We start from the raw sequence: 22,481 nt of genomic DNA on the forward strand, positions 1-22,481 counted from the left end.
TCCCTCCCATTTACCCTACCAGGTGCGTCGCCCTAGGGGCTCTCCCAGGGATGTCGGTGCCTCCAGGGGCCCTGCAAAGGGTGTCGGTGCTCCCAGGGGCCCTGTTAGGGGCGGTGGCGCACCCAGGGGCCTTCCCAGGTGCGGTGGCACCCACAGGGTCCCTCTCAGGGGCACCGGTGGCCCCAGAAGGCCTCTCAGGTGTTGTGGCGCCCACAGGAGCCCGCCAAGGGCTAACGTCGCCCCCAGGGGAACGCCAAAGGGTAACGTTGACCCCAGTCGCTCTTCTGTGGTCAGCTATGCCTCCAGGGGCTCTCCTCAGGGTCACCGGTGCCCCCAGGCGATCTCTTAGGTATGGTGGCGCCCCCAGGGACCCGCCAAGGGGTAACATCGCCCCCAGGAGCTCTTCTTAGGGGCAGAGCGATGCCCCCAGGGTCTCCCCTCACGGTCAGCCGTGCCTCCAGGGGTCCTTCCAGAGCAGGTGGCGCCCCAAGGGGCAGCGGTACCCTCAGGGGCCTTCTCAGGGGCCCTACCAGAGGCGTCCCTTACCTGGAGACCTATAGCTTTTGCTGGAAGTGTCGTACATATTGCATACGTCCAGCAATCCCTTACTTAACTGTGATTGGTGACTAAAATATAAATGCAAATATCAGCCAATAGGAGAACAGAGTAGTCAGTCAGCACAACACCCCAACTTATGTTTTCCTGTTGGATATTTATTCTCTTTTACATTGTTCATGGTGTGATGATACTGGAAATGCGATGGGCGGAGTATTTATTCATATCTCCCATTGTTCTAAATGTGCAAAAACAACTGCCCCCACGGTCAATCCAATGATAGTGCCCCCTGGGTCCCTCCCATGTGCCCTACCAGATGCGTCGCTTTTAGGGACTCTCACAGGGGTGTCGGTGCCCTCAGGGTCCCTGGCAAGGGTGGCGGCGCTCCCAGGGGCCCTACTTGGGGCGGTGGCGCACCCAGGGGCCTTCCCAGTTGCGGTGGCGCCCACAGTGTCCCTCCCAGAGGCACCGGTGCCCCCAGGGGACCTCTCAGGTGTGGTGGCGCCCACAGGGGCCCGCCAAGGGCTAATGTCGCCCCCAGTGGCTCTTCTTTGGGCGAGAGTGATGGCCCCAGGGGCTCTCACTCCCAGGGTCAGTGGTGCCCCTAGGGGTTCCCTCAGGTATGTGGCCCCAAGGGCCTGCCAAGTGTACTTGCTTAGCCTCCAGGGGGCTTGACAAAGAGTAGCAGTGACAGGGACGCCAAAGTGCGTCGCCCATGGGGCTCTTCTTAGGAGCAGCGAGGACCCCGGGGCTCTCAGGGTCAGCAGTGCCCCAGGAACCTGCTGCCAGAGGTGAGGTGGCACCCCAGGGGCGACGAGGTACCTTTAGGGGCCTTCCCAGAGGCCCCTACAGAGCGTCCTGCCTGGAAACCTACAGCTTTTGGTCGTAGTGTGTTACATATTGCATCGTCCAGCGATCCCTTACTTGCTGTGATTGGTGGACCCAAAATGTAAATGCAAATATCAGCCAATAGGAGAACAGAGTAGTCAGTCAGCACAACACCCAACTTATGTTTTCCTGTTGAATGTTGGCTCTCCTTTACATTGTTCATGGTGTGATGATACTGGAAATGCGATGGAAGGGTATTTATTCATATCTCCATTGTTCTAAATGTGCAAAAAACAACTGCCTCAACGGTCAATCCAGTGATGAAAATTAAGCCCTGGGGCACTTCATTTGCCCTACCAGGTGCATCCGATCTTGGGGCTCTCCCAAAGGGTATTAAAACTGACTTGGGGGCCCTGAAAGGTGGCCGACGATCCCGGAGCCCTGCCCGGTGGCGCACCAGGGGCTTCCCGGAGTGCGGTGGCGACCACCTGGGTTCCCCTCATAGGGGCACCCGGAGCCCCAGGGGACCTCCCGGGTGTGGTGGCGCCCCCGGGGCCCTCCCGGGGAGTAGCGTTTCCCACAGGTGCCGCCAAGAGGTAGCGTTGCCCCATGGGTTTCTCAAGGGAGGTAACGTCACCCCAGGGGACCGCCAAGGGGTAACGTGCCCCCAGGGGGCTCCTCCTCAGGGGCACTGGTGGCCCCAGAGGGAGCTCTCGGGTGTGGTAGCGCGCCCATGGGCACGCCAAGGGTAGCATCGCCACCAGGGGCTCTTCTTATGGTGGCGATGCCCCTAAAGAAGAACTCCATTCAGGGGTCAGCAGTGCCCCCAGGGGACCTTCCAGAGGTGGTGGCGCCCCAGGGGGCGGCGCTACCCTCAGGGAGCTTTCAGGTGTCCTACCAGAGGCGTCCCCTACGTGGAGACCAATAAGCTTTGGTGTGGTGTCATACATATTGCATCACGTCCAGCAATACCTTACTTAACTGTGATTGGTGGACTAAAATGTAAAAATGCAAATATCAGCCAATAGGAGAACAGAGCAGTCAGTCAGCACAACACCCCAACTTATGTTTTTTTCCTGTTGGATATTTATTCTCCTTTACATTGTTCATGGTGTGATGATACTGGAAATGCGATGAAGTAGGAGTATTTATTCATATCTCCGGCACCTAAATGTGCAAGCTTACTGCCCCGCGGTCAATTCAATGATAGTGCTTATGGTCCCTCCCATTTACTACCAGGTGCGTCGCCTAGGGGCTCTCCCAGGGTGTCGGTGCCTCCAGGGGCCCTGCAAAGGGTGTGGGGGTGCTCCCAGGGGGCCCTGTTGAGGTCGGTGGCGCACCCAGGGGGCCTTCCCAGGTGCGGTGACACCCACAGGGGTCCCTCCCAGGGGTACCGGTGGCCCCAGAAGGCCTCTCAGGTGTTGTAGCGCCCACAGGGGGACCCGCCAAGGAGCTAACGTCACCCCAGAAGTCGCCAAAGAGGAAGTAGCGTCGCCCCCCCAATCGCTCTTCTGTGGTCAGCTATGCCTCCAGGGGCTCTCCTCAGGGTCACCGTTGCCCCAGGCGATCTCTTAGGTATGGTGTCGCCCCCGGGGGCCCGCCAGGGTAACATCGCCCCAGGAGATAGCTAGCCAGGGGCAGGCAGTGCCCCAGAGTCTCCCCTCACGGTCAGCCGTGCCTCCAGGGGTCCTTCCAGGCAGGTGGCGCCCCAGGGGCAACCCCGGTACCCTCAGGGGCCTTCTCAGGAGCCCTACCATGGCGTCCCTACCTGGAGACCTATAGCTTTTGCTGGAGGTGTAGTTCATATTGCATCGTCCAGCAATCCCTTACTTAACTGTGATTGGTGACTAAAATATAAATGCAAAATATCCAGCTAATAGGAGAACAGAGCAGTCAGTCAGCACAACACCCCAACTTATGTTTTCCTGTTGGATATTTATTCTCTTTACATTGTTCATGGTGTGATGATACTGGAAATCACGATGGGTAGGGTATTTATTCATATCTCCCATTGTTCTAAATGTGTGCAAGCTAGCTGCCCCCCGCGGTCCAGTCAGTGATAGTGCCTAGGTCCTCCCATGTGCCCTGGGTGGTCGCTCTTAGGGACTCTCACAGGGAATGTCGGTGCCCTCAGGGTCCTGGCAAAGGGTGGCTGGCGCTCCCAGGGGCCCTACTTGGGGGCGGTGGCTTGCCAGGGGCCTTCAGTTCGCGGTGGCGCCCACAGTGTCCCTCCAGAGCACGGTGCCCCCAGGGGACCTCTCAGGTGTGGTGGCGCCCACAGGGGCCCGCCAAGGGGTGCCCGTCGCCCCCAGTGGCTCTTCTTTGGGTGCAGTGATGGCCCCAGGGGCTCTCCTCAGGGTCAGTGGTGCCCCTAGGGGTTCCCTCAGGTATGGTGGCCCCAAAGGGCCTGCCAAGGGGTAACGCCGCATCCAGGGGCCCGACAAGGGGTAACTTGGTGACCCCAGGGGACCATAAGGGGTAACGTCGCCCATAGGGGCTCTTCTTAGGAGCAGGACCCCAGGGGCTCTCAGGGGTCAGCAGTTGCCCCAGGGGACCTGCCAGAGGCGGTGGCGCCCCAAGGGGCAGCGGTACCTTTTCAGGGAGCCTTCCCAGAGGCCCTACCAGAAGGCGTCCCCTGCCTGGGAAACCTACAGCTTTTTGGTGGTAGTGTCGTACATATTGCATCGTCCAGCGATCCCTTACTTAACTGTGATTGGTGGACTAAAATGTAAATGCAAATATCAGCCAATAGGAGAACAAGTAGTCAGTCAACTTCAGCACCCCAACTTATGTTTTCCTGTTGGATGTTGTGTCCTTTACATTGTTCATGGTGTGATGATACTGGAAATGCGATGGGCGGAGTATTTATTCATATCTCCCATTGTTCTAAATGTGCAAAAACAACTGCCTCCACGGTCAATCCAGTGATAGTGCGCCCTGGGGCACTTCCATTTGCCCTACCAGGTGCATCGATCTTGGGGCTCTCCCAAGGGTGTCGGCGACCCCAGGGGCCCTGAAAAGGGTGGCGGCAATCCCAGGAGCCCTGCCAGGGGCGGTGGCGCACCCAGGGGCCTTCCCAGGTGCGGTGGCGACCACAGGTTCCCTCGCAAGGGCACCGGAGCCCCCAGGGGACCTCTCAGGTGTGGTGGCGCCCCCAGGGGCCCTCCAAGGGGTAACGTTTCCCACAGGTGCCCGCCAAGAGGTAACGTTGCCCCCATGGGACCGCCAAGGGGTAACGTCACCCCCAAGGGACCGCCAAGGGGTAACGTCGCCCCCAGGGGCTCTCCTCAGGGGCACTGGTGGCCCCAGGGGAGCTCTCAGGTGTGGTGGCGCGCCCATGGGCACGCCAAGGGGTAGCATCGCCACCAGGGGCTCTTCTTATGGGCAGCGATGCCCCTAAAGGCTCCCTTCAGGGTCAGCAGTGCCCCCAGGGGACCTTCCAGAGGTGGTGGCGCCCCAAGGGGCGGCGCTACCCTCAGGGGCTTTCCCAGGTGTCCTACCAGAGGCGTCCCCTACGTGGAGACCTATAGCTTTGGTGGTAGTGTCATACACATTGCATACGTCCAGCAATACCTTACTTAACTGTGATTGGTGGACTAAAATGTAAATGCAAATATCAGCCAATAGGAGAACAGAGCAGTCAGTCAGCACAACACCCCAACTTATGTTTTCCTGTTGGATATTTATTCTCTTTTACATTGTTCATGGTGTGATGATACTCGAAATGCGATGGGCGGAGTATTTATTCATATCTCCCATTGTTCTAAATGTGCAAAAACAACTGCCCCCACGGTCAATCCAGTGATAGCGCCCCCTGAGTCCCGCCCATGTGCCCTACCAGGTGCGTCGCTCTTAGGGGCTCTGACAGGGGTGTCGGTGCCCTCAGGGTCCCTGGCAAGGGTGGCGGCGCTCCCAGGGGCCCTACCTGGGGCGGTGGCGCACCCAGTGGCCTTCTCAGGTGCGGTGGCGCCCACAATGTCCCTCCCAGAGGCACCGGTGCCCCCCAAGGGACCTCTCAGGTGTGGTAGCGCCCCCAGGCGCCGGCCAAAAGGTAACGTCGCCCTTAGGGGCCCGCCAAGGGGTAACGACGCCCACAAGGGCTCTCCTTATGGGCAGCGATGCCCCCAGGGGCTCTCCTCAGGGTTAGCGGTGCCCCCAGGGGACCATCCAAAAGCAGTGGCGCCCCAAGGGGCGACGGTACCCTTGGGGGCCTTCCCAGGGGCGCTACCAGAGGCCTCCACTACCTGGAGACATATAGCTTTAGGTCGTAGTTTCGTACGTATTGGATACGTCCAGCAATCCCTTACTTAACTGTGATTGGTGGACTAAAATGTAAATGCAAATATTAACCAATAGGAGAACAGAGCAGTCAGTCAGCACAACACCCTAACTTATGTTTTCCTGTTGGATATTTATTCTCCTTTACATTGTTCATGGTGTGATGATACTGGAAATGCGATGGGCGGAGTATTTATTCATATTTTCCATTGTTGTAAATATGCAAAAACAACTGCCCCCACGGTCAATACAGTGATAGTGCGTCCTGGGGCCCTCCCAGGTGCGTCACCCTAGGGGCTCTCCCAGGGGTGTCGGTGCCCCCAGGGTCCCTGGCAATGGTGGCGGCACTGCCAGGGGCGGTGGCGCACCCAGGGGCCTTCCCAGGTGTGGTGGCGCCCACAGGGTCCCTCTCAGGGGCACCGTGCCCCCAGGGGACCTCTCAGGGTGGGTTGAGGCCCAGGCGCCGGCCACACAAGGGGCAACATCGCCCCAGGGGACCGCCAAGGGGCAACATCACCCAGAGGGGACCGCCAAGGGGGCTGCTCGCCCACAGGGTCTTTCTTTCTTAGGGGCATCGATGGCCCCAGGGCTCCCTGTCAGCTAGCGGTACCAGGGACCATCCAGCAGTGGCGCCCAAGGCGACGGCACCTTGGGGCCTCCCATGGGCCCTACCAGAGGCCCCACTCTACCTGGAGACATGGTGGCTTTAGGTCATAGTTTCAAGACAGATGCATACGTCCAGCAATCCCTTACTTAACTGTGATTGGTGGACTAAAATGTAAATGCAAATATCAGCCAATAGGAGAACAGAGCAGTAAGTCAGCACAACACCCCAACTTATGTTTTCCTGTTGGATATTTATTCTCCTGTACATTGTTCATGGTGTGATGATACTGGAAATGCGATGGGCGGAGTATTTATTCATATCTCCCATTGTTCTAAATGTGCAAAAACAACTGCACCCACGGTCAATTCAATGATAGTGCCCCCTAGGTCCTCCCATCACCCCATCGCGCGTCGCCCCAGGGGCTCTCCCAGGATGCCGGCGGCTTCCAGGGCCCCCTGCAAGGTGTCGGTGCTCCCAGGGCCCTGTTAGGGCGGTGCGCACCCAGGGCCTTCCCAGGTGCGGTGGCAATTCACAGGGTCCTCTCAGGGGCACCGTGGCCCCAGAAGGGCCTCAGGTGTTGTGGCGCCCACAGGAGCTCCGCCAGGGCTAACGCCGGTTCCCCAGGGGACCGCCAAAGGGTAACGTCGCCCCCAGTCGCTCTTCTGTGGTCAGCTATGCCTCCAGGGGCTCTCCTCAGGGTCACCGGTGCCCCCAGGCGATCTCTTAGGTATGGTGGCGCCCCCAGGGACCCGCCAAGGGGTAACATCGCCCCCAGGAGCTCTTCTTAGGGGCAGAGCGATGCCCCCAGGGTCTCCCCTCACGGTCAGCCGTGCCTCCAGGGGTCCTTCCAGAGCAGGTGGCGCCCCAAAGGGCAGCGGTACCCTCAGGGGCCTTCTCAGGGGCCCTACCAGAGGCGTCCCTTACCTGGAGACCTATAGCTTTTGCTGGAAGTGTCGTACATATTGCATACGTCCAGCAATCCCTTACTTAACTGTGATTGGTGACTAAAATATAAATGCAAATATCAGCCAATAGGAGAACAGAGTAGTCAGTCAGCACAACACCCCAACTTATGTTTTCCTGTTGGATGTTTATTCTCTTTTACATTGTTCATGGTGTGATGATACTGGAAATGCGATGGGCGGAGTATTTATTCATATCTCCCATTGTTCTAAATGTGCAAAAACAACTGCCCCCACGGTCAATCCAATGATAGTGCCCCCTGGGTCCTCCCATGTGCCCTACCAGATGCGTCGCTTTTAGGGACTCTCACAGGGGTGTCGGTGCCCTCAGGGTCCCTGGCAAGGGTGGCGGCGCTCCCAGGGGCCCTACTTGGGGCGGTGGCGCACCCAGGGGCCTTCCCAGTTGCGGTGGCGCCCACAGTGTCCCTCCCAGAGGCACCGGTGCCCCCAGGGGACCTCTCAGGTGTGGTGGCGCCCACAGGGGCCCGCCAAGGGCTATGTCGCCCCCAGGGGACCGCCAAGGGGTAACGTCGCCCCCAGTGGCTCTTCTTTGGGGCAGTGATGGCCCCAGGGGCTCTCCTCAGGGTAAGTGGTGCCCCTAGGGGTTCTCTAAGGTATGGTGACCCCCCAAGGGCCTGCCAAGGGGTAACGCCGCCTCCAGGGGCCCGACAAAGGGTAACGGTGACCCCAGGGGACCGCCTAGGGGTAACGTCGCCCATAGGGGCTCTTCTTTGGAGCAGCGAGGACCTCAGGGGCTCTCAGGGTCAGCGGTGCCCCCAGGGGACCTGCCAGAGGCGGTGGCGCCCCAAGGGGCGACGGTACCTTCAGGGGCCTTCCCAGAGGCCCTACCAGAGGCGTCCCCTGCCTGGAAACCTGCAGCTTTTGGTCGTAGTGTCGTACATATTGCATACGTCCAGCAATCCCTTACTTAACTGTGATTGGTGGACTAAAATGTAAATGCAAATATCAGCCAATAGGAGAACAGAGCAGTCAGTCAGCACAACACCCCAACTTATGTTTTCCTGTTGGATATTTATTCTCTTTTACATTGTTCATGGTGTGATGATACTCGAAATGCGATGGGCGGAGTATTTATTCATATCTCCCATTGTTCTAAATGTGCTAAAACAACTGCCCCCACGGTCAATCCAGTGATAGTGCCCCCTGGGTCCCTCCTATGTGCCCTACCAGGTGCGTCGCTCTTAGGGGCTCTGACTGGGGTGTCGATGCCCTCAGGGTCCCTGGCAAGGGTGGCGGCGCTCCCAGGGGCCCTACCTGGGGCGGTGACGCACCCAGGGGCCTTCTCAGGTGCGGTGGCGCCCACAATGTCCCTCCCAGAGGCACCGGCGCCCCCAAGGGACCTCTCAGGTGTGGTAGCGCCCCCAGGCGTCGGCCAAGGGGTAACGTCGCCCCCAGGGGCCCGCCAAGAGGTAACGTCGTCCACAAGGGCTCTCCTTATTGGCAGCGATGCCCCCAGGGGCTCTCCTCAGGGTCAGCGGTGCCCCCAGGGGACCATCCAAAAGCAGTGGCGCCCCAAGGGGCGACGGTACCCTTGGGGGCCTTCCCAGGGGCCCTACCAGAGGCCTCCACTACCTGGAGACATATAGCTTTAGGTCGTAGTTTCGTACGTATTGCATACGTCCAGCAATCCCTTACTTAACTGTGATTGGTGACTAAAATATAAATGCAAATATCAGCCAATAGGAGAACAGAGTAGTCAGTCAGCACAACACCCCAACTTATGTTTTCCTGTTGGATATTTATTCTCCTTTACATTGTTCATGGTGTGATGATACTGGAAATGCGATGGGCGGAGTATTTATTCATATCTCCCATTGTTCTAAATGTGCAAAAACAACTGCCCCCACTGTCAATCCAGTGATAGTGCGCCCTAGGGCCCTCCCATTTGCCTTACCAGGTGCGTCACTCTTAGGGGCTCTCACAGGGGTGTTGGTGGCCCCAGGGAACCTGGCAAAGGTGGCGGCGCTCCCAGGGGCCCTACCTGGGGCGGTGGCGCACCCAGGGTCCTTCCCAGGTGTGGTGGCCCCAAAGGGTCCCTCCCAGGGGCACCGGTGCCCCCAGGGGACCTCTCAGGTGTGATTGCGCCTCCAGGCGCCGGCCAAGGGGTAACGTCGCCCCCAGGGGACCGCCAAGGGGTAACATCACCCAGAGGGGACCGCCAAGGGGTAATGTCGCCCACAGGGGCTCTTCTTAGGGGCATCGATGCCCCCAGGGGCTCTCATCAGGGTTAGCGGTGCCCCCAGGTGACCTTCCATAGGCGGTGGCGCCCCAAGGGGTGACGGTACTCTCAGGGGCCTTCCCAGGGGCCCTACCAAAGGCGCCCACTACCTTGAGACCTATAGCTTTTGGGGGTAGTGTCGTCCATATTGCATACGTCCAGCAATACCTTACTTAACTGTGATTGGTGGAGTAAAATGTAAATGCAAATATCAGCCAATAGGAGAACAGAGCAGTCAGTCAGCACAACACCCCAACTTATGTTTTCCTGTTGGATATTTATTCTCCTTTACATTGTTCATGGTGTGATGATACTCGAAATGCGATGGGCGGAGAATTTATTCATATCTCCCGTTGTTCTAAATGTGCAAAAACAACTGCCCCCACGGTCAATTCAATGATATTGCCCCCTAGGTCCCTCCCATTTACCCAACCAGGTGCGTCGCCCTAGGGGCTCTCCCAGGGGTGTCGGTGCCTCTAGGGGCCCTGCAAAGGGTGTCGGTGCTCCCAGGGGCCCTGTTAGGGGCGGTGGCGCACCCAGGGGCCTTCCCAGGTGCGGTGGCACCCACAGGGTCCCTCCCAGGGGCACCGGTGGCCCCAGAAGGCCTCTCAGGTGTTGTGGCGCCCACAGGAGCCCGCCAAGGGCTAACGTCGCCCCCAGGGGACCGCCAAAGGGTAACGTCGCCCCCAGTCGCTCTTCTGTGGTCAGCTATGCCTCCAGGGGCTCTCCTCAGGGTCATCGGTGCCCCCAGGCGATCTCTTAGGTATGGTGGCGCCCCCAGGGACCCGCCAAGGGGTAACATCGCCCCCAGGAGCTCTTCTTAGGGGCAGAGCGATGCCCCCATGGTCTCCCCTCACGGTCAGCCGTGCCTCCAGGGGTCCTTCCAGAGCAGGTGGCGCCCCAAGGGGCAGCGGTACCCTCAGGGGCCTTCTCAGGGGCCCTACCAGAGGCGTCCCTTACCTGGAGACCTATAGCTTTTGCTGGAAGTGTCGTACATATTGCATACGTCCAGCAATCCCTTACTTAACTGTGATTGGTGGACTAAAATGTAAATGCAAATATCAACCAATAGGAGAACAGAGCAGTGAGTCAGCACAACACCCCAACTAATGTCTTCCTGTTGGATATTTATTCTCTTTTACATTGTTCATGGTGTGATGATACTGGAAATGCGATGGGCGGAGTATTTATTCATATCTCCCATTGTTCTAAATGTGCAAAAACAACTGCCCCCACGGTCAATCCAGTGATAGTGCCCCCTGGGTCCCTCCCATGTGCCCTACCAGATGCGTCGCTCTTAGGGACTCTCACAGGGGTGTCGGTGCCCTCAGGGTCCCTGGCAAGGGTGGCGGCGCTCCCAGGGGCCCTACTTGGGGCGGTGGCGCACCCAGGGGCATTCCCAGTTGCGGTGGCGCCCACAGTGTCCCTCCCAGAGGCACCGGTGCCCCCAGGGGACCTCTCAGGTGTGGTGGCGCCCACAGAGGCCCGCCAAGGGCTAATGTCGCCCCCAGGGGACCGCCAAGGAGTAACGTCGCCCCCAGGGGACCGCCAAGGGGTAACGTCGCCCTCAGTGGCTCTTCTTTGGGGCAGTGATGGCCCCTTGGGCTCTCCTCAGGGTCAGTGGTGCCCCTAGGGGTTCTCTCAGGTATGGTGGCCCCCCCAAGGGCCTGCCAAGGGGTAACGCCGCCTCCAGGGGCCCGATAAGGGGTAACGGTGACCCCAGGGGACCGCCAAGGGGTAACGTCGCCCATAGGGGCTCTTCTTAGGAGCAGCGAGGACCCCAGGGGCTCTCAGGGTCAGCGGTGCCCCCAGGGGACCTTCCAGAGGCGGTGGCGCCCCAAGGGGCGACGGTACCTTCAGGGGCCTTCCCAGAGGCCCTACCAGAGGCGTCCCCTGCCTGGAAACCTACAGCTTTTGGTCGTAGTGTCGTACATATTGCATACGTCCAGCAATCCCTTACTTAACTGTGATTGGTGGACTAAAATGTAAATGCAAATATCAGCCAATAGGAGAACAGAGCAGTCAGTCAGCACAACACCCCAACTTATGTTTTCCTGTTGGATATTTATTCTCCTTTACATTGTTCATGGTGTGATGATACTGGAAATGCAATGGGCGGAGTATTTATTCATATCTCCCATTGTTCTAAATGTGCAAAAACAACTGCCCCCACGGTCAATCCAGTGATAGTGCCCTCTGGGTCCCTCCCATGTGCCCTACCAGGTGCGTCGCTCTTAGGGGCTCTGACAGGGGTGTCGGTGCCCTCAGGGTCCCTGGCAAGGGTGGCGGCGCTCCCAGGGGCCCTACCTGGGGCGGTGGCGCACCCAGGGGCCTTCTCAGGTGCGGTGGCGCCCACAATGTCCCTCCCAGAGGCACCGGTGCCCCCCAAGGGACCTCTCAGGTGTGGTAGCGCCCCCAGGCGCCGGCCAAGGGGTAACGTCGCCCTTAGGGGCCCGCCAAGGGGTAACGTCGCCCACAAGGGCTCTCCTTATGGGCAGCGATGCCCCCAGGGGCTCTCCTCAGGGTTAGCGGTGCCCCCAGGGGACCATCCAAAAGCAGTGGCGCCCCAAGGGGCGACGGTACCCTTGGGGGCCTTCCCAGGGGCCCTACCAGAGGCCTCCACTACCTGGAGACATATAGCTTTAGGTCATAGTTTCGTACGTATTGCATACGTCCAGCAATCCCTTACTTAACTGTGATTGGTGGACTAAAATGTAAATGCAAATATCAACCAATAGGAGAACAGAGCAGTCAGTCAGCAAAACACCCTAACTTATGTTTTCCTGTTGGATATTTATTCTCCTTTACATTGTTCATGGTGTGATGATACTGGAAATGCGATGGGCGGAGTATTTATTCATATCTTCCATTGTTCTAAATGTGCAAAAACAACTGCCCCCACGGTTAATCCAGTGATAGTGCGCCCTAGGGCCCTCCCATTTGCCTTACCAGGTGCGTCACTCTTAGGGGCTCTCACAGGGGTGTCGGTGCCCCCAGGGAACCTGGCAAAGGTGGCGGCGCTCCCAGGGGCCCTACCTGGGGCGGTGGCGCACCCAGGGTCCTTCCCAGGTGTGGTGGCCCCAGAGGGTCCCTCCCAGGGGCACCGGTGCCCCCAGGGGACCTCTCAGGTGTGGTTGCGCCTCCAGCCGCCGGCCAAGGGGTAACGTCGCCCCCAGGGGACCGCCAAGGGGTAACATCACCCAGAGGGGACCGCCAAGGGGTAATGTCGCCCACAGGGGCTCTTCTTCGGGGGCATCGATGCCCCCAGGGGCTCTCGTCAGGGTTAGCGGTGCCCCCAGGGGACCATCCAAAAGCAGTGGCGCCCCAAGGGGCGACGGTACCCTTGGGGGCCTTCCCATGGGCCCTACCAGAGGCCTCCACTACCTGGAGACATATAGCTTTAGGTCATAGTTTCGTACGTATTGCATACGTTCAGCAATCCCTTACTTAACTGTGATTGGTGGACTAAAATGTAAATGCAAATATCAACCAATAGGAGAACAGAGCAGTCAGTCAGCACAACACCCTAACTTATGTTTTCCTGTTGGATATTTATTCTCCTTTACATTGTTCATGGTGTGATGATACTGGAAATGCGATGGGCGGAGTATTTATTCATATCTCCCGTTGTTCTAAATGTGCAAAAACAACTGCCCCCCACGGTCAATTCAATGATAGTGCCCCATTAGGTCCCTCCCATTTACCCTACCAGGTGCGTCGCCCTAGGGGCTCTCCCAGGGGTGTCGGTGCCTCTAGGGGCCCTGCAAAGGGTGTCGGTGCTCCCAGGGGCCCGGTTAGGGGCGGTGGCGCACCCAGGGGCCTTCCCAGGTGCGGTGGCACCCACAGAGTCCCTCCCAGGGGCACCGGTGGCCCCAGAAGGCCTCTCAGGTGTTGTGGCGCCCACAGGAGCCCGCCAAGGGCTAACGTCGCCCCCAGCGGACCGCCAAAGGGTAACGTCGCCCCCAGTCGCTCTTCTGTGGTCAGCTATGCCTCCAGGGGCTCTCCTCAGGGTCACCGGTGCCCCCAGGCGATCTCTTAGGTATGGTGGCGCCCCCAGGGACCCGCCAAGGGGTAACATCGCCCCCAGGAGCTCTTCTTAGGGGCAGAGCGATGCCCCCAGGGTCTCCCCTCACGGTCAGCCGTGCCTCCAGGGGTCCTTCCAGAGCAGGTGGCGCCCCAAGGGGCAGCGGTACCCTCAGGGGCCTTCTCAGGGGCCCTACCAGAGGCGTCCCTTACCTGGAGACCTATAGCTTTTGCTGGAAGTGTCGTACATATTGCATACGTCCAGCAATCCCTTACTTAACTTTGATTGGTGACTAAAATATAAATGCAAATATCAGCCAATAGGAGAACAGAGTAGTCAGTCAGCACAACACCCCAACTTATGTTTTCCTGTTGGATATTTATTCTCCTTTACATTGTTCATGTTGTGATGATACTCGAAATGCGATGGGCGGAGTATTTATTCATATCTCCCATTGTTCTAAATGTGCAAAAACAACTGCCCCCACGGTCAATCCAGTGATAGTGCCCCCTGGGTCCCTCCCATGTGCCCTACCAGATGCGTCGCTCTTAGGGACTCTCACAGGGGTGTCGGTGCCCTCAGGGTCCCTGGCAAGGGTGGCGGCGCTCCCAGGGGCCCTACTTGGGGCGGTGGCGCACCCAGGGGCCTTCCCAGTTGCGGTGGCGCCCACAGTGTCCCTCCCAGAGGCACCGCTACCCCCAGGGGACCTCTCAGGTGTGGTGGCGCCCACAGGGGCCCGCCAAGGGCTAATGTCGCCCCCAGGGGACCGCCAAAGAGTAACGTCGCCCCCAGGGGACCGCCAAGGGGTAACGTCGCCCCCAGTGGCTCTTCTTTGGGGCAGTGATGGCCCCAGGGGCTCTCCTCAGGGTAAGTGGTGCCCCTAGGGGTTCTCTCAGGTATGGTGGCCCCCCCCCCAAGGGCCTGCCATGGGGTAACGCCGCCTCCAGGGGCCCGACAAGGGGTAACGTTGACCCCAGGGGACCGCCAAGGGGTAACGTCGCCCATAGGGGCTCTTCTTAGGAGCAGCGAGGACCCCAGGGGCTCTCAGGGTCAGCGGTGCCCCCAGGGGACCTGCCAGAGGCGGTGGCGCCCCAAGGGGCGACGGTACCTTCAGGGGCCTTCCCAGAGGCCCTACCAGAGGCGTCCCCTGCCTGGAAACCTACAGCTTTTGGTCGTAGTGTCGTACATATTGCATACGTCCAGCAATCCCTTACTTAACTGTGATTGGTGGACTAAAATGTAAATGCAAATATCAGCCAATAGGAGAACAGAGCAGTTAGTCAGCACAACACCCCAACTTATGTTTCCTGTTGGATATTTATTCTCCTTTACATTGTTCATGGTGTGATGATACTCGAAATGCGATGGGCGGAGTATTTATTCATATCTCCCATTGTTCAAAATGTGCAAAAACAACTGCCCCCACGGTCAATCCAGTGATAGTGCCCCCTGGGTCCCTCCCATGTGCCCTACCAGGTGCGTCGCTCTTAGGGGCTCTGACAGGGGTGTCGGTGCCCTCAGGGTCCCTGGCAAGGGTGGCGGCGCTCCCAGGGGCCCTACCTGGGGCGGTGGCGCACCCAAGGGCCTTCTCAGGTGCGGTGGCGCCCACAATGTCCCTCCCAGAGGCACCGGTGCCCCCAAGGGACTTCTCAGGTGTAGTAGCGCCCCCAGGCGCCGGCCAAGGGGTAACGTCGCCCCCAGGGGCCCGCCAAGGGGTAACGTCGCCCACAAGGGCTCTCCTTATGGGCAGCGATGCCCCCAGGGGCTCTCCTCAGGGTCAGCGGTGCCCCCAGGGGACCATCCAAAAGCAGTGGCGCCCCAAGGGGCGACGGTACCCTTGGGGGCCTTCCCAGGGGCCCTACCAGAGGCCTCCACTACCTGGAGACATATAGCTTTAGGTCGTAGTTTCGTACGTATTGCATACGTCCAGCAATCCCTTACTTAACTGTGATTGGTGGACTAAAATGTAAATGCAAATATCAACCAATAGGAGAACAGAGCAGTCAGTCAGCACAACACCCTAACTTATGTTTTCCTGTTGGATATTTATTCTCCTTTACATTGTTCATGGTGTGATGATACTGGAAATGCGATGGGCGGAGTATTTATTCATATCTTCCATTGTTCTAAATGTGCAAAAACAACTGCCCCCACGGTTAATCCAGTGATAGTGCGCCCTAGGGCCCTCCCATTTGCCTTACCAGGTGCGTCACTCTTAGTGGCTCTCACAGGGGTGTCGGTGCCCCCAGGGAACCTGGCAAAGGTGGCGGCGCTCCCAGGGGCCCTACCTGGGGCGGTGGCGCACCCAGGGTCCTTCCCAGGTGTGGTGGTCCCAGAGGGTCCCTCCCAGGGGCACCGGTGCCCCCAGGGGACCTCTCAGGTTTGGTTGCGCCTCCAGGCGCCGGCCAAGGGGTAACGTCGCCCCCAGGGGACCGCCAAGGGGTAACATCACCTAGAGGGGACCGCCAAGGGGTAATGTCGCCCACAGGGGCTCTCGTCAGGGTTAGCGGTGCCCCCAGGGGACCTTCCATAGGCGGTGGCGCCCCAAGGGGCGACGGTACCCTCAGGGGCCTTCCCAGGTGCCCTACCAGAGGCGTCCCCTACGTGGAGACCTATAGCTTTGGTGGTAGTGTCATACATATTGCATACGTCCAGCAATACCTTACTTAACTGTGATTGGTGGACTAAAATGTAAATGCAAATATCAGCCAATAGGAGAACAGAGCAGTCAGTCAGCACAACACCCCAACTTATGTTTTCCTGTTGGATATTTATTCTCCTTTACATTGTTCATGGTGTGATGATACTGGAAATGCGTTGGGCGGAGTATTTATTCATATCTCCCGTTGTTCTAAATGTGCAAAAACAACTGCCCCCACGGTAAATTCAATGATAGTGCCCCCTAGGTCCCTCCCATTTACCCTACCAGGTGCGTCGCCCTAGGGGCTCTCCCAGGGATGTCGGTGCCTCCAGGGGCCCTGCAAAGGGTGTCGGTGCTCCCAGGGGCCCTGTTAGGGGCGGTGGCGCACCCAGGGGCCTTCCCAGGTGCGGTGGCACCCACAGGGTCCCTCTCAGGGGCACCGGTGGCCCCAGAAGGCCTCTCAGGTGTTGTGGCGCCCACAGGAGCCCGCCAAGGGCTAACGTCGCCCCCAGTCGCTCTTCTGTGGTCAGCTATGCCTCCAGGGGCTCTCCTCAGGGTCACCGGTGCCCCCAGGCGATCTCTTAGGTATGGTGGCGCCCCCAGGGACCCGCCAAGGGGTAACATCGCCCCCAGGAGCTCTTCTTAGGGGCAGAGCGATGCCCCCAGGGTCTCCCCTCACGGTCAGCCGTGCCTCAAGGGTCCTTCCAGAGCAGGTGGCGCCCCAAGGGGCAGCGGTACCCTCAGGGGCCTTCTCAGGGGCCCTACCAGAGGCGTCCCTTACCTGGAGACCTATAGCTTTTGCTGGAAGTGTCGTACATATTGCATACGTCCAGCAATCCCTTACTTAACTGTGATTGGTGACTAAAATATAAATGCAAATATCAGCCAATAGGAGAACAGAGTAGTCAGTCAGCACAACACCCCAACTTATGTTTTCCTGTTGGATATTTATTCTCTTTTACATTGTTCATGGTGTGATGATACTGGAAATGCGATGGGCGGAGTATTTATTCATATCTCCCATTGTTCTAAATGTGCAAAAACAACTGCCCCCACGGTCAATCCAATGATAGTGCCCCCTGGGTTCCTCCCATGTGCCCTACCAGATGCGTCGCTTTTAGGGACTCTCACAGGGGTGTCGGTGCCCTCAGGGTCCCTGGCAAGGGTGGCGGCGCTCCCAGGGGCCCTACTTGGGGCGGTGGCGCACCCAGGGGCCTTCCCAGTTGCGGTGGCGCCCACAGTGTCCCTCCCAGAGGCACCGGTGCCCCCAGGGGACCTCTCAGGTGTGGTGGCGCCCACAGGGGCCCGCCAAGGGCTAATGTCGCCCCCAGGGGACCGCCAAGGGGTAACGTCGCCCCCAGTGGCTCTTCTTTGGGGCAGTGATGGCCCCAGGGGCTCTCCTCAGGGTAAGTGGTGCCCCTAGGGGTTCTCTCAGGTATGGTGGCCCCCCCCAAGGGCCTGCCAAGGGGTAACGCCGCCTCCAGGGGCCCGACAAGGGGTAACGGTGACCCCAGGGGACCGCCAAGGGGTAACGTCGCCCATAGGGGCTCTTCTTTGGAGCAGCGAGGACATCAGGGGCTCTCAGGGTCAGCGGTGCCCCCAGGGGACCTGCCAGAGGCGGTGGCGCCCCAAGGGGCGACGGTACCTTCAGGGGCCTTCCCAGAGGCCCTACCAGAGGCGTCCCCTGCCTGGAAACCTGCAGCTTTTGGTCGTAGTGTCGTACATATTGCATACGTCCAGCAATCCCTTACTTAACTGTGATTGGTGGACTAAAATGTAAATGCAAATATCAGCCAATAGGAGAACAGAGCAGTCAGTCAGCACAACACCCCAACTTATGTTTTCCTGTTGGATATTTATTCTCTTTTACATTGTTCATGGTGTGATGATACTCGAAATGCGATGGGCGGAGTATTTATTCATATCTCCCATTGTTCTAAATGTGCAAAAACAACTGCCCCCACGGTCAATCCAGTGATAGTGCCCCCTGGGTCCCTCCCATGTGCCCTACCAGGTGCGTCGCTCTTAGGGGCTCTGACAGGGGTGTCGATGCCCTCAGGGTCCCTGGCAAGGGTGGCGGCGCTCCCAGGGGCCCTACCTGGGGCGGTGACGCACCCAGGGGCCTTCTCAGGTGCGGTGGCGCCCACAATGTCCCTCCCAGAGGCACCGGTGCCCCCAAGGGACCTCTCAGGTGTGGTAGCGCCCCCAGGCGTCGGCCAAGGGGTAACGTCGCCCCCAGGGGCCCGCCAAGAGGTAACGTCGTCCACAAGGGCTCTCCTTATGGGCAGCGATGCCCCCAGGGGCTCTCCTCAGGGTCAGCGGTGCCCCCAGGGGACCATCCAAAAGCAGTGGCGCCCCAAGGGGCGACGGTACCCTTGGGGGCCTTCCCAGGGGCCCTACCAGAGGCCTCCACTACCTGGAGACATATAGCTTTAGGTCGTAGTTTCGTACGTATTGCATACGTCCAGCAATCCCTTACTTAACTGTGATTGGTGGACTAAAATGTAAATGCAAATATCAGCCAATAGGAGAACAGAGTAGTCAGTCAGCACAACACCCCAACTTATGTTTTCCTGTTGGATATTTATTCTCCTTTACATTGTTCATGGTGTGATGATACTGGAAATGCGATGGGCGGAGTATTTATTCATATCTCCCATTGTTCTAAATGTGCAAAAACAACTGCCCCCATGGTCAATCCAGTGATAGTGCCCCCTGGGTCCCTCCCATGTGCCCTACCAGGTGCGTCGCTCTTAGGGGCTCTGATAGGGGTGTCGATGCCCTCAGGGTCCCTGGCAAGGGTGGCGGCGCTCCCAGGGGCCCTACCTGGGGCGGTGACGCACCCAGGGGCCTTCTCAGGTGCGGTGGCGCCCACAATGTCCCTCCCAGAGGCACCGGTGCCCCCAAGGGACCTCTCAGGTGTGGTAGCGCCCCCAGGCGTCGGCCAAGGGGTAACGTCGCCCCATGGGGCCCGCCAAGAGGTAACGTCGTCCACAAGGGCTCTCCTTATGGGCAGCGATGCCCCCAGGGGCTCTCCTCAGGGTCAGCGGTGCCCCCAGGGGACCATCCAAAAGCAGTGGCGCCCCAAGGGGCGACGGTACCCTTGGGGGCCTTCCCAGGGGCCCTACCAGAGGCCTCCACTACCTGGAGACATTTAGCTTTAGGTCGTAGTTTCGTACGTATTGCATACGTCCAGCAATCCCTTACTTAACTGTGATTGGTGGACTAAAATGTAAATGCAAATATCAGCCAATAGGAGAACAGAGTAGTCAGTCAGCACAACACCCCAACTTATGTTTTCCTGTTGGATATTTATTCTCCTTTACATTGTTCATGGTCTGATGATACTGGAAATGCGATGGGCGGAGTATTTATTCATATCTCCCATTGTTCTAAATGTGCAAAAACAACTGCCCCCACGGTCAATCCAGTGATAGTGCGCCCTGGGGCACTCCCATTTGCCCTACTAGGTGCATCGATCTTGGGGCTCTCCCAAGGGTGTCGGCGACCCCAGGGGCCCTGACAAGGGTGGCGGCAATCCCAGGAGCCCTGCCAGGCGCGGTGGCGCACCCAGGGGCCTTCCCAGGTGCGGTGGCGACCACAGGTTCCCTTGCAAGGGCACCGGAGCCCCCAGGGGACCTCTCAGGTGTGGTGGCGCCCCCAGGGGCCCTCCAAGGGGTAACGTTTCCCACAGGTGCCCGCCAAGAGGTAACGTTGCCCCCATGGGACCGCCAAGGGGTAACGTCACCCCCAGGGGACCGCCAAGGGTTAACGTCGCCCCCAGGGGCTCTTCTTTGCTGCAGCAATGCCCCCAGGGGCTCTCCTCAGGGGCACTGGTGCCCCCAGGGGAGCTCTCAGGTGTGGTGGCGCGCCCATGGGCACGCCAAGGGGTAGCATCGCCCCCAGGGGCTCTTCTTATGGGCAGCGATGCCCCTAGGGGCTCCCTTCAGGGTCAGCAGTGCCCCCAGGGGACCTTCCAGAGGTGGTGGCGCCCCAAGGGGCGGCGCTACCCTCAGGGGCCTTCCCAGGTGCCCTACCAGAGGCGTCCCCTACGTGGAGACCTATAGCTTTGGTGGTAGTGTCATACATATTGCATAAGTCCAGCAATACCTTACTTAACTGTGATTGGTGGACTAAAATGTAAATGCAAATATCAGCCAATAGGAGAACAGAGCAGTCAGTCAGCACAACACCCCAACTTATGTTTTCCTGTTGGATATTTATTCTCCTTTACATTGTTCATGGTGTGATGATACTGGAAATGCGATGGGCGGAGTATTTATTCATATCTCCCATTGTTCTAAATGTGCAAAAACAACTGCCCCCACGGTCAATTCAATGATGGTGCCCCCTAGGTCCCTCCTATTTACCCTACCAGGTGCGTCGCCCTAGGGGCTCTCCCAGGGGTGTCGGTGCCTCCAGGGGCCCTGCAAAGGGTGTCGGTGCTCCCAGGGGCCCTGTTAGGGGCGGTGGCGCACCCAGGGGCCTTCCCAGGTGCGGTGACACCCACAGGGTCCCTCCCAGGGGCACCGGTGGCCCCAGAAGGCCTCTCAGGTGTTGTGGCGCCCACAGGGGCCCGCCAAGGGTAACGTCGCCCCCAATCGCTCTTCTGTGGTCAGCTATGCCTCCAGGGGCTTTCCTCAGGGTCACCGGTGCCCCCAGGCGATCTCTTAGGTATGGTGGCGCCCCCAGGGGCCCGCCAAGGGGTAACATCGCCCCAGGAGCTCTTCTTAGGGGCAGAGCGATGCCCCCAGGGTCTCCCCTCACGGTCAGCCGTGCCTCCAGGGGTCCTTCCAGAGCAGGTGGCGCCCCAAGGGGCAGTGGTACCCTCAGGGGCCTTCTCAGGGGCCCTACCAGAGGCGTCCCTTACCTGGAGACCTATAGCTTTTGCTGGAAGTGTCGTTCATATTGCATACGTCCAACAATCCCTTACTTAACTGTGATTGGTGACTAAAATATCAATGCAAATATCAGCCAATAGGAGAACAGAGCAGTCAGTCAGCACAACACCCCAACTTATGTTTTCCTGTTGGATATTTATTCTCTTTTACATTGTTCATGGTGTGATGATACTCGAAATGCGATGGGCGGAGTATTTATTCATATCTCCCATTGTTCTAAATGTGCAAAAACAACTGCCCCCACGGTCAATCCAGTGATAGTGCCCCCTGGGTCCCTCCCATGTGCCCTACCAGGTGCGTCGCTCTTGGGGCTCTGACAGGGGTGTCGGTGCCCTCAGGGTCCCTGGCAAGGGTGGCGGCGCTCCCAGGGGCCCTACCTGGGGCGGTGGCGCACCCAGGGGCCTTCTCAGGTGCGGTGGCGCCCACAATGTCCCTCCCAGAGGCACCAGTGCCCCCCAAGGGACCTCTCAGGTGTGGTAGCGCCCCCAGGCGCCGGCCAAAAGGTAACGTCGCCCTTAGGGGCCCGCCAAGGGGTAACGTCGCCCACAAGGGCTCTCCTTATGGGCAGCGATGCCCCCAGGGGCTCTCCTCGGGGTTAGCGGTGCCCCCAGGGGACCATCCAAAAGCAGTGGCGACCCAAGGGGCGACGGTACCCTTGGAGGCCTTCCCAGGGGCCCTACCAGAGGCCTCCACTACCTGGAGACATATAGCTTTAGGTCGTAGTTTCGTACGTATTGCATACGTCCAGCAATCCCTTACTTAACTGTGATTGGTGGACTAAAATGTAAATGCAAATATCAACCAATAGGAGAACAGAGCAGTCAGTCAGCACAACACCCTAACTTATGTTTTCCTGTTGGATATTTATTCTCCTTTACATTGTTCATGGTGTGATGATACTGGAAATGCGATGGGCGGAGTATTTATTCATATCTCCCATTGTTCTAAATGTGCAAAAACAACTGCCCCCACGGTTAATCCAGTGATAGTGCGCCCTAGGGCCCTCCCATTTGCCTTACCAGGTGCGTCACTCTTAGGGGCTCTCACAGGGGTGTTGGTGGCCCCAGGGAACCTGGCAAAGGTGGCGGCGCTCCCAAGGGCCCTACCTGGGGCGGTGGCGCACCCAGGGTCCTTCCCAGGTGTGGTGGCCCCAGAGGGTCCCTCCCAGGGGCACCGGTGCCCCCAGGGGACCTCTCAGGTGTGGTTGCGCCTCCAGGCGCCGGCCAAGGGGTAACGTCGCCCCCAGGGGACCGCCAAGGGGTAACATCACCCAGAAGGGACCGCCAAGGGGTAATGTCGCCCACAGGGGCTCTTCTTAGGGGCATCGATGCCCCCAGGGGCTTTCGTCAGGGTTAGCGGTGCCCCCAGGGGACCTTCCTTAGGCGGTGGCGCCCCAAGGGGCGACGGTACCCTTGGGGGCCTTCCCATGGGCCCTACCAGAGGCCT

The 22,481-nt window shown here is 58.9% G+C and overlaps 1 protein-coding gene across 1 annotated transcript in view; it reads left to right on the forward strand.

The window, feature by feature from the left end:
* The first annotated feature begins 2,906 nt into the window (after positions 1-2,906).
* The window catches only part of LOC121868504 (collagen alpha-5(IV) chain-like), a 34,115-nt gene continuing 14,540 nt past the window's right edge, over positions 2,907-22,481 (forward strand). The window contains exons 1-22 of the mRNA XM_042369169.1: positions 2,907-2,988; positions 3,665-3,800; positions 4,348-4,523; positions 5,225-5,434; positions 5,986-6,105; positions 6,966-7,090; positions 7,863-7,993; positions 8,422-8,660; positions 9,343-9,477; positions 10,100-10,232; positions 12,467-12,751; positions 13,182-13,508; positions 14,970-15,178; positions 15,698-15,814; positions 16,557-16,751; positions 17,570-17,720; positions 18,149-18,325; positions 18,877-19,053; positions 19,605-19,780; positions 19,981-20,085; positions 20,779-20,902; positions 22,058-22,386. Coding sequence (XP_042225103.1) covers positions 2,907-2,988; positions 3,665-3,800; positions 4,348-4,523; positions 5,225-5,434; positions 5,986-6,105; positions 6,966-7,090; positions 7,863-7,993; positions 8,422-8,660; positions 9,343-9,477; positions 10,100-10,232; positions 12,467-12,751; positions 13,182-13,508; positions 14,970-15,178; positions 15,698-15,814; positions 16,557-16,751; positions 17,570-17,720; positions 18,149-18,325; positions 18,877-19,053; positions 19,605-19,780; positions 19,981-20,085; positions 20,779-20,902; positions 22,058-22,386 — 3,859 coding nt within the window. The remainder of the gene's footprint in view (positions 2,989-3,664; positions 3,801-4,347; positions 4,524-5,224; positions 5,435-5,985; positions 6,106-6,965; positions 7,091-7,862; positions 7,994-8,421; positions 8,661-9,342; positions 9,478-10,099; positions 10,233-12,466; positions 12,752-13,181; positions 13,509-14,969; positions 15,179-15,697; positions 15,815-16,556; positions 16,752-17,569; positions 17,721-18,148; positions 18,326-18,876; positions 19,054-19,604; positions 19,781-19,980; positions 20,086-20,778; positions 20,903-22,057; positions 22,387-22,481) is intronic.

The sequence above is a fragment of the Homarus americanus genome, unplaced genomic scaffold, assembly GCF_018991925.1.
Source record: "Homarus americanus isolate GMGI-L3 unplaced genomic scaffold, GMGI_Hamer_2.0 scaffold59495, whole genome shotgun sequence".
In the NCBI taxonomy this organism is placed as follows: Eukaryota; Metazoa; Arthropoda; class Malacostraca; order Decapoda; family Nephropidae; genus Homarus; species Homarus americanus.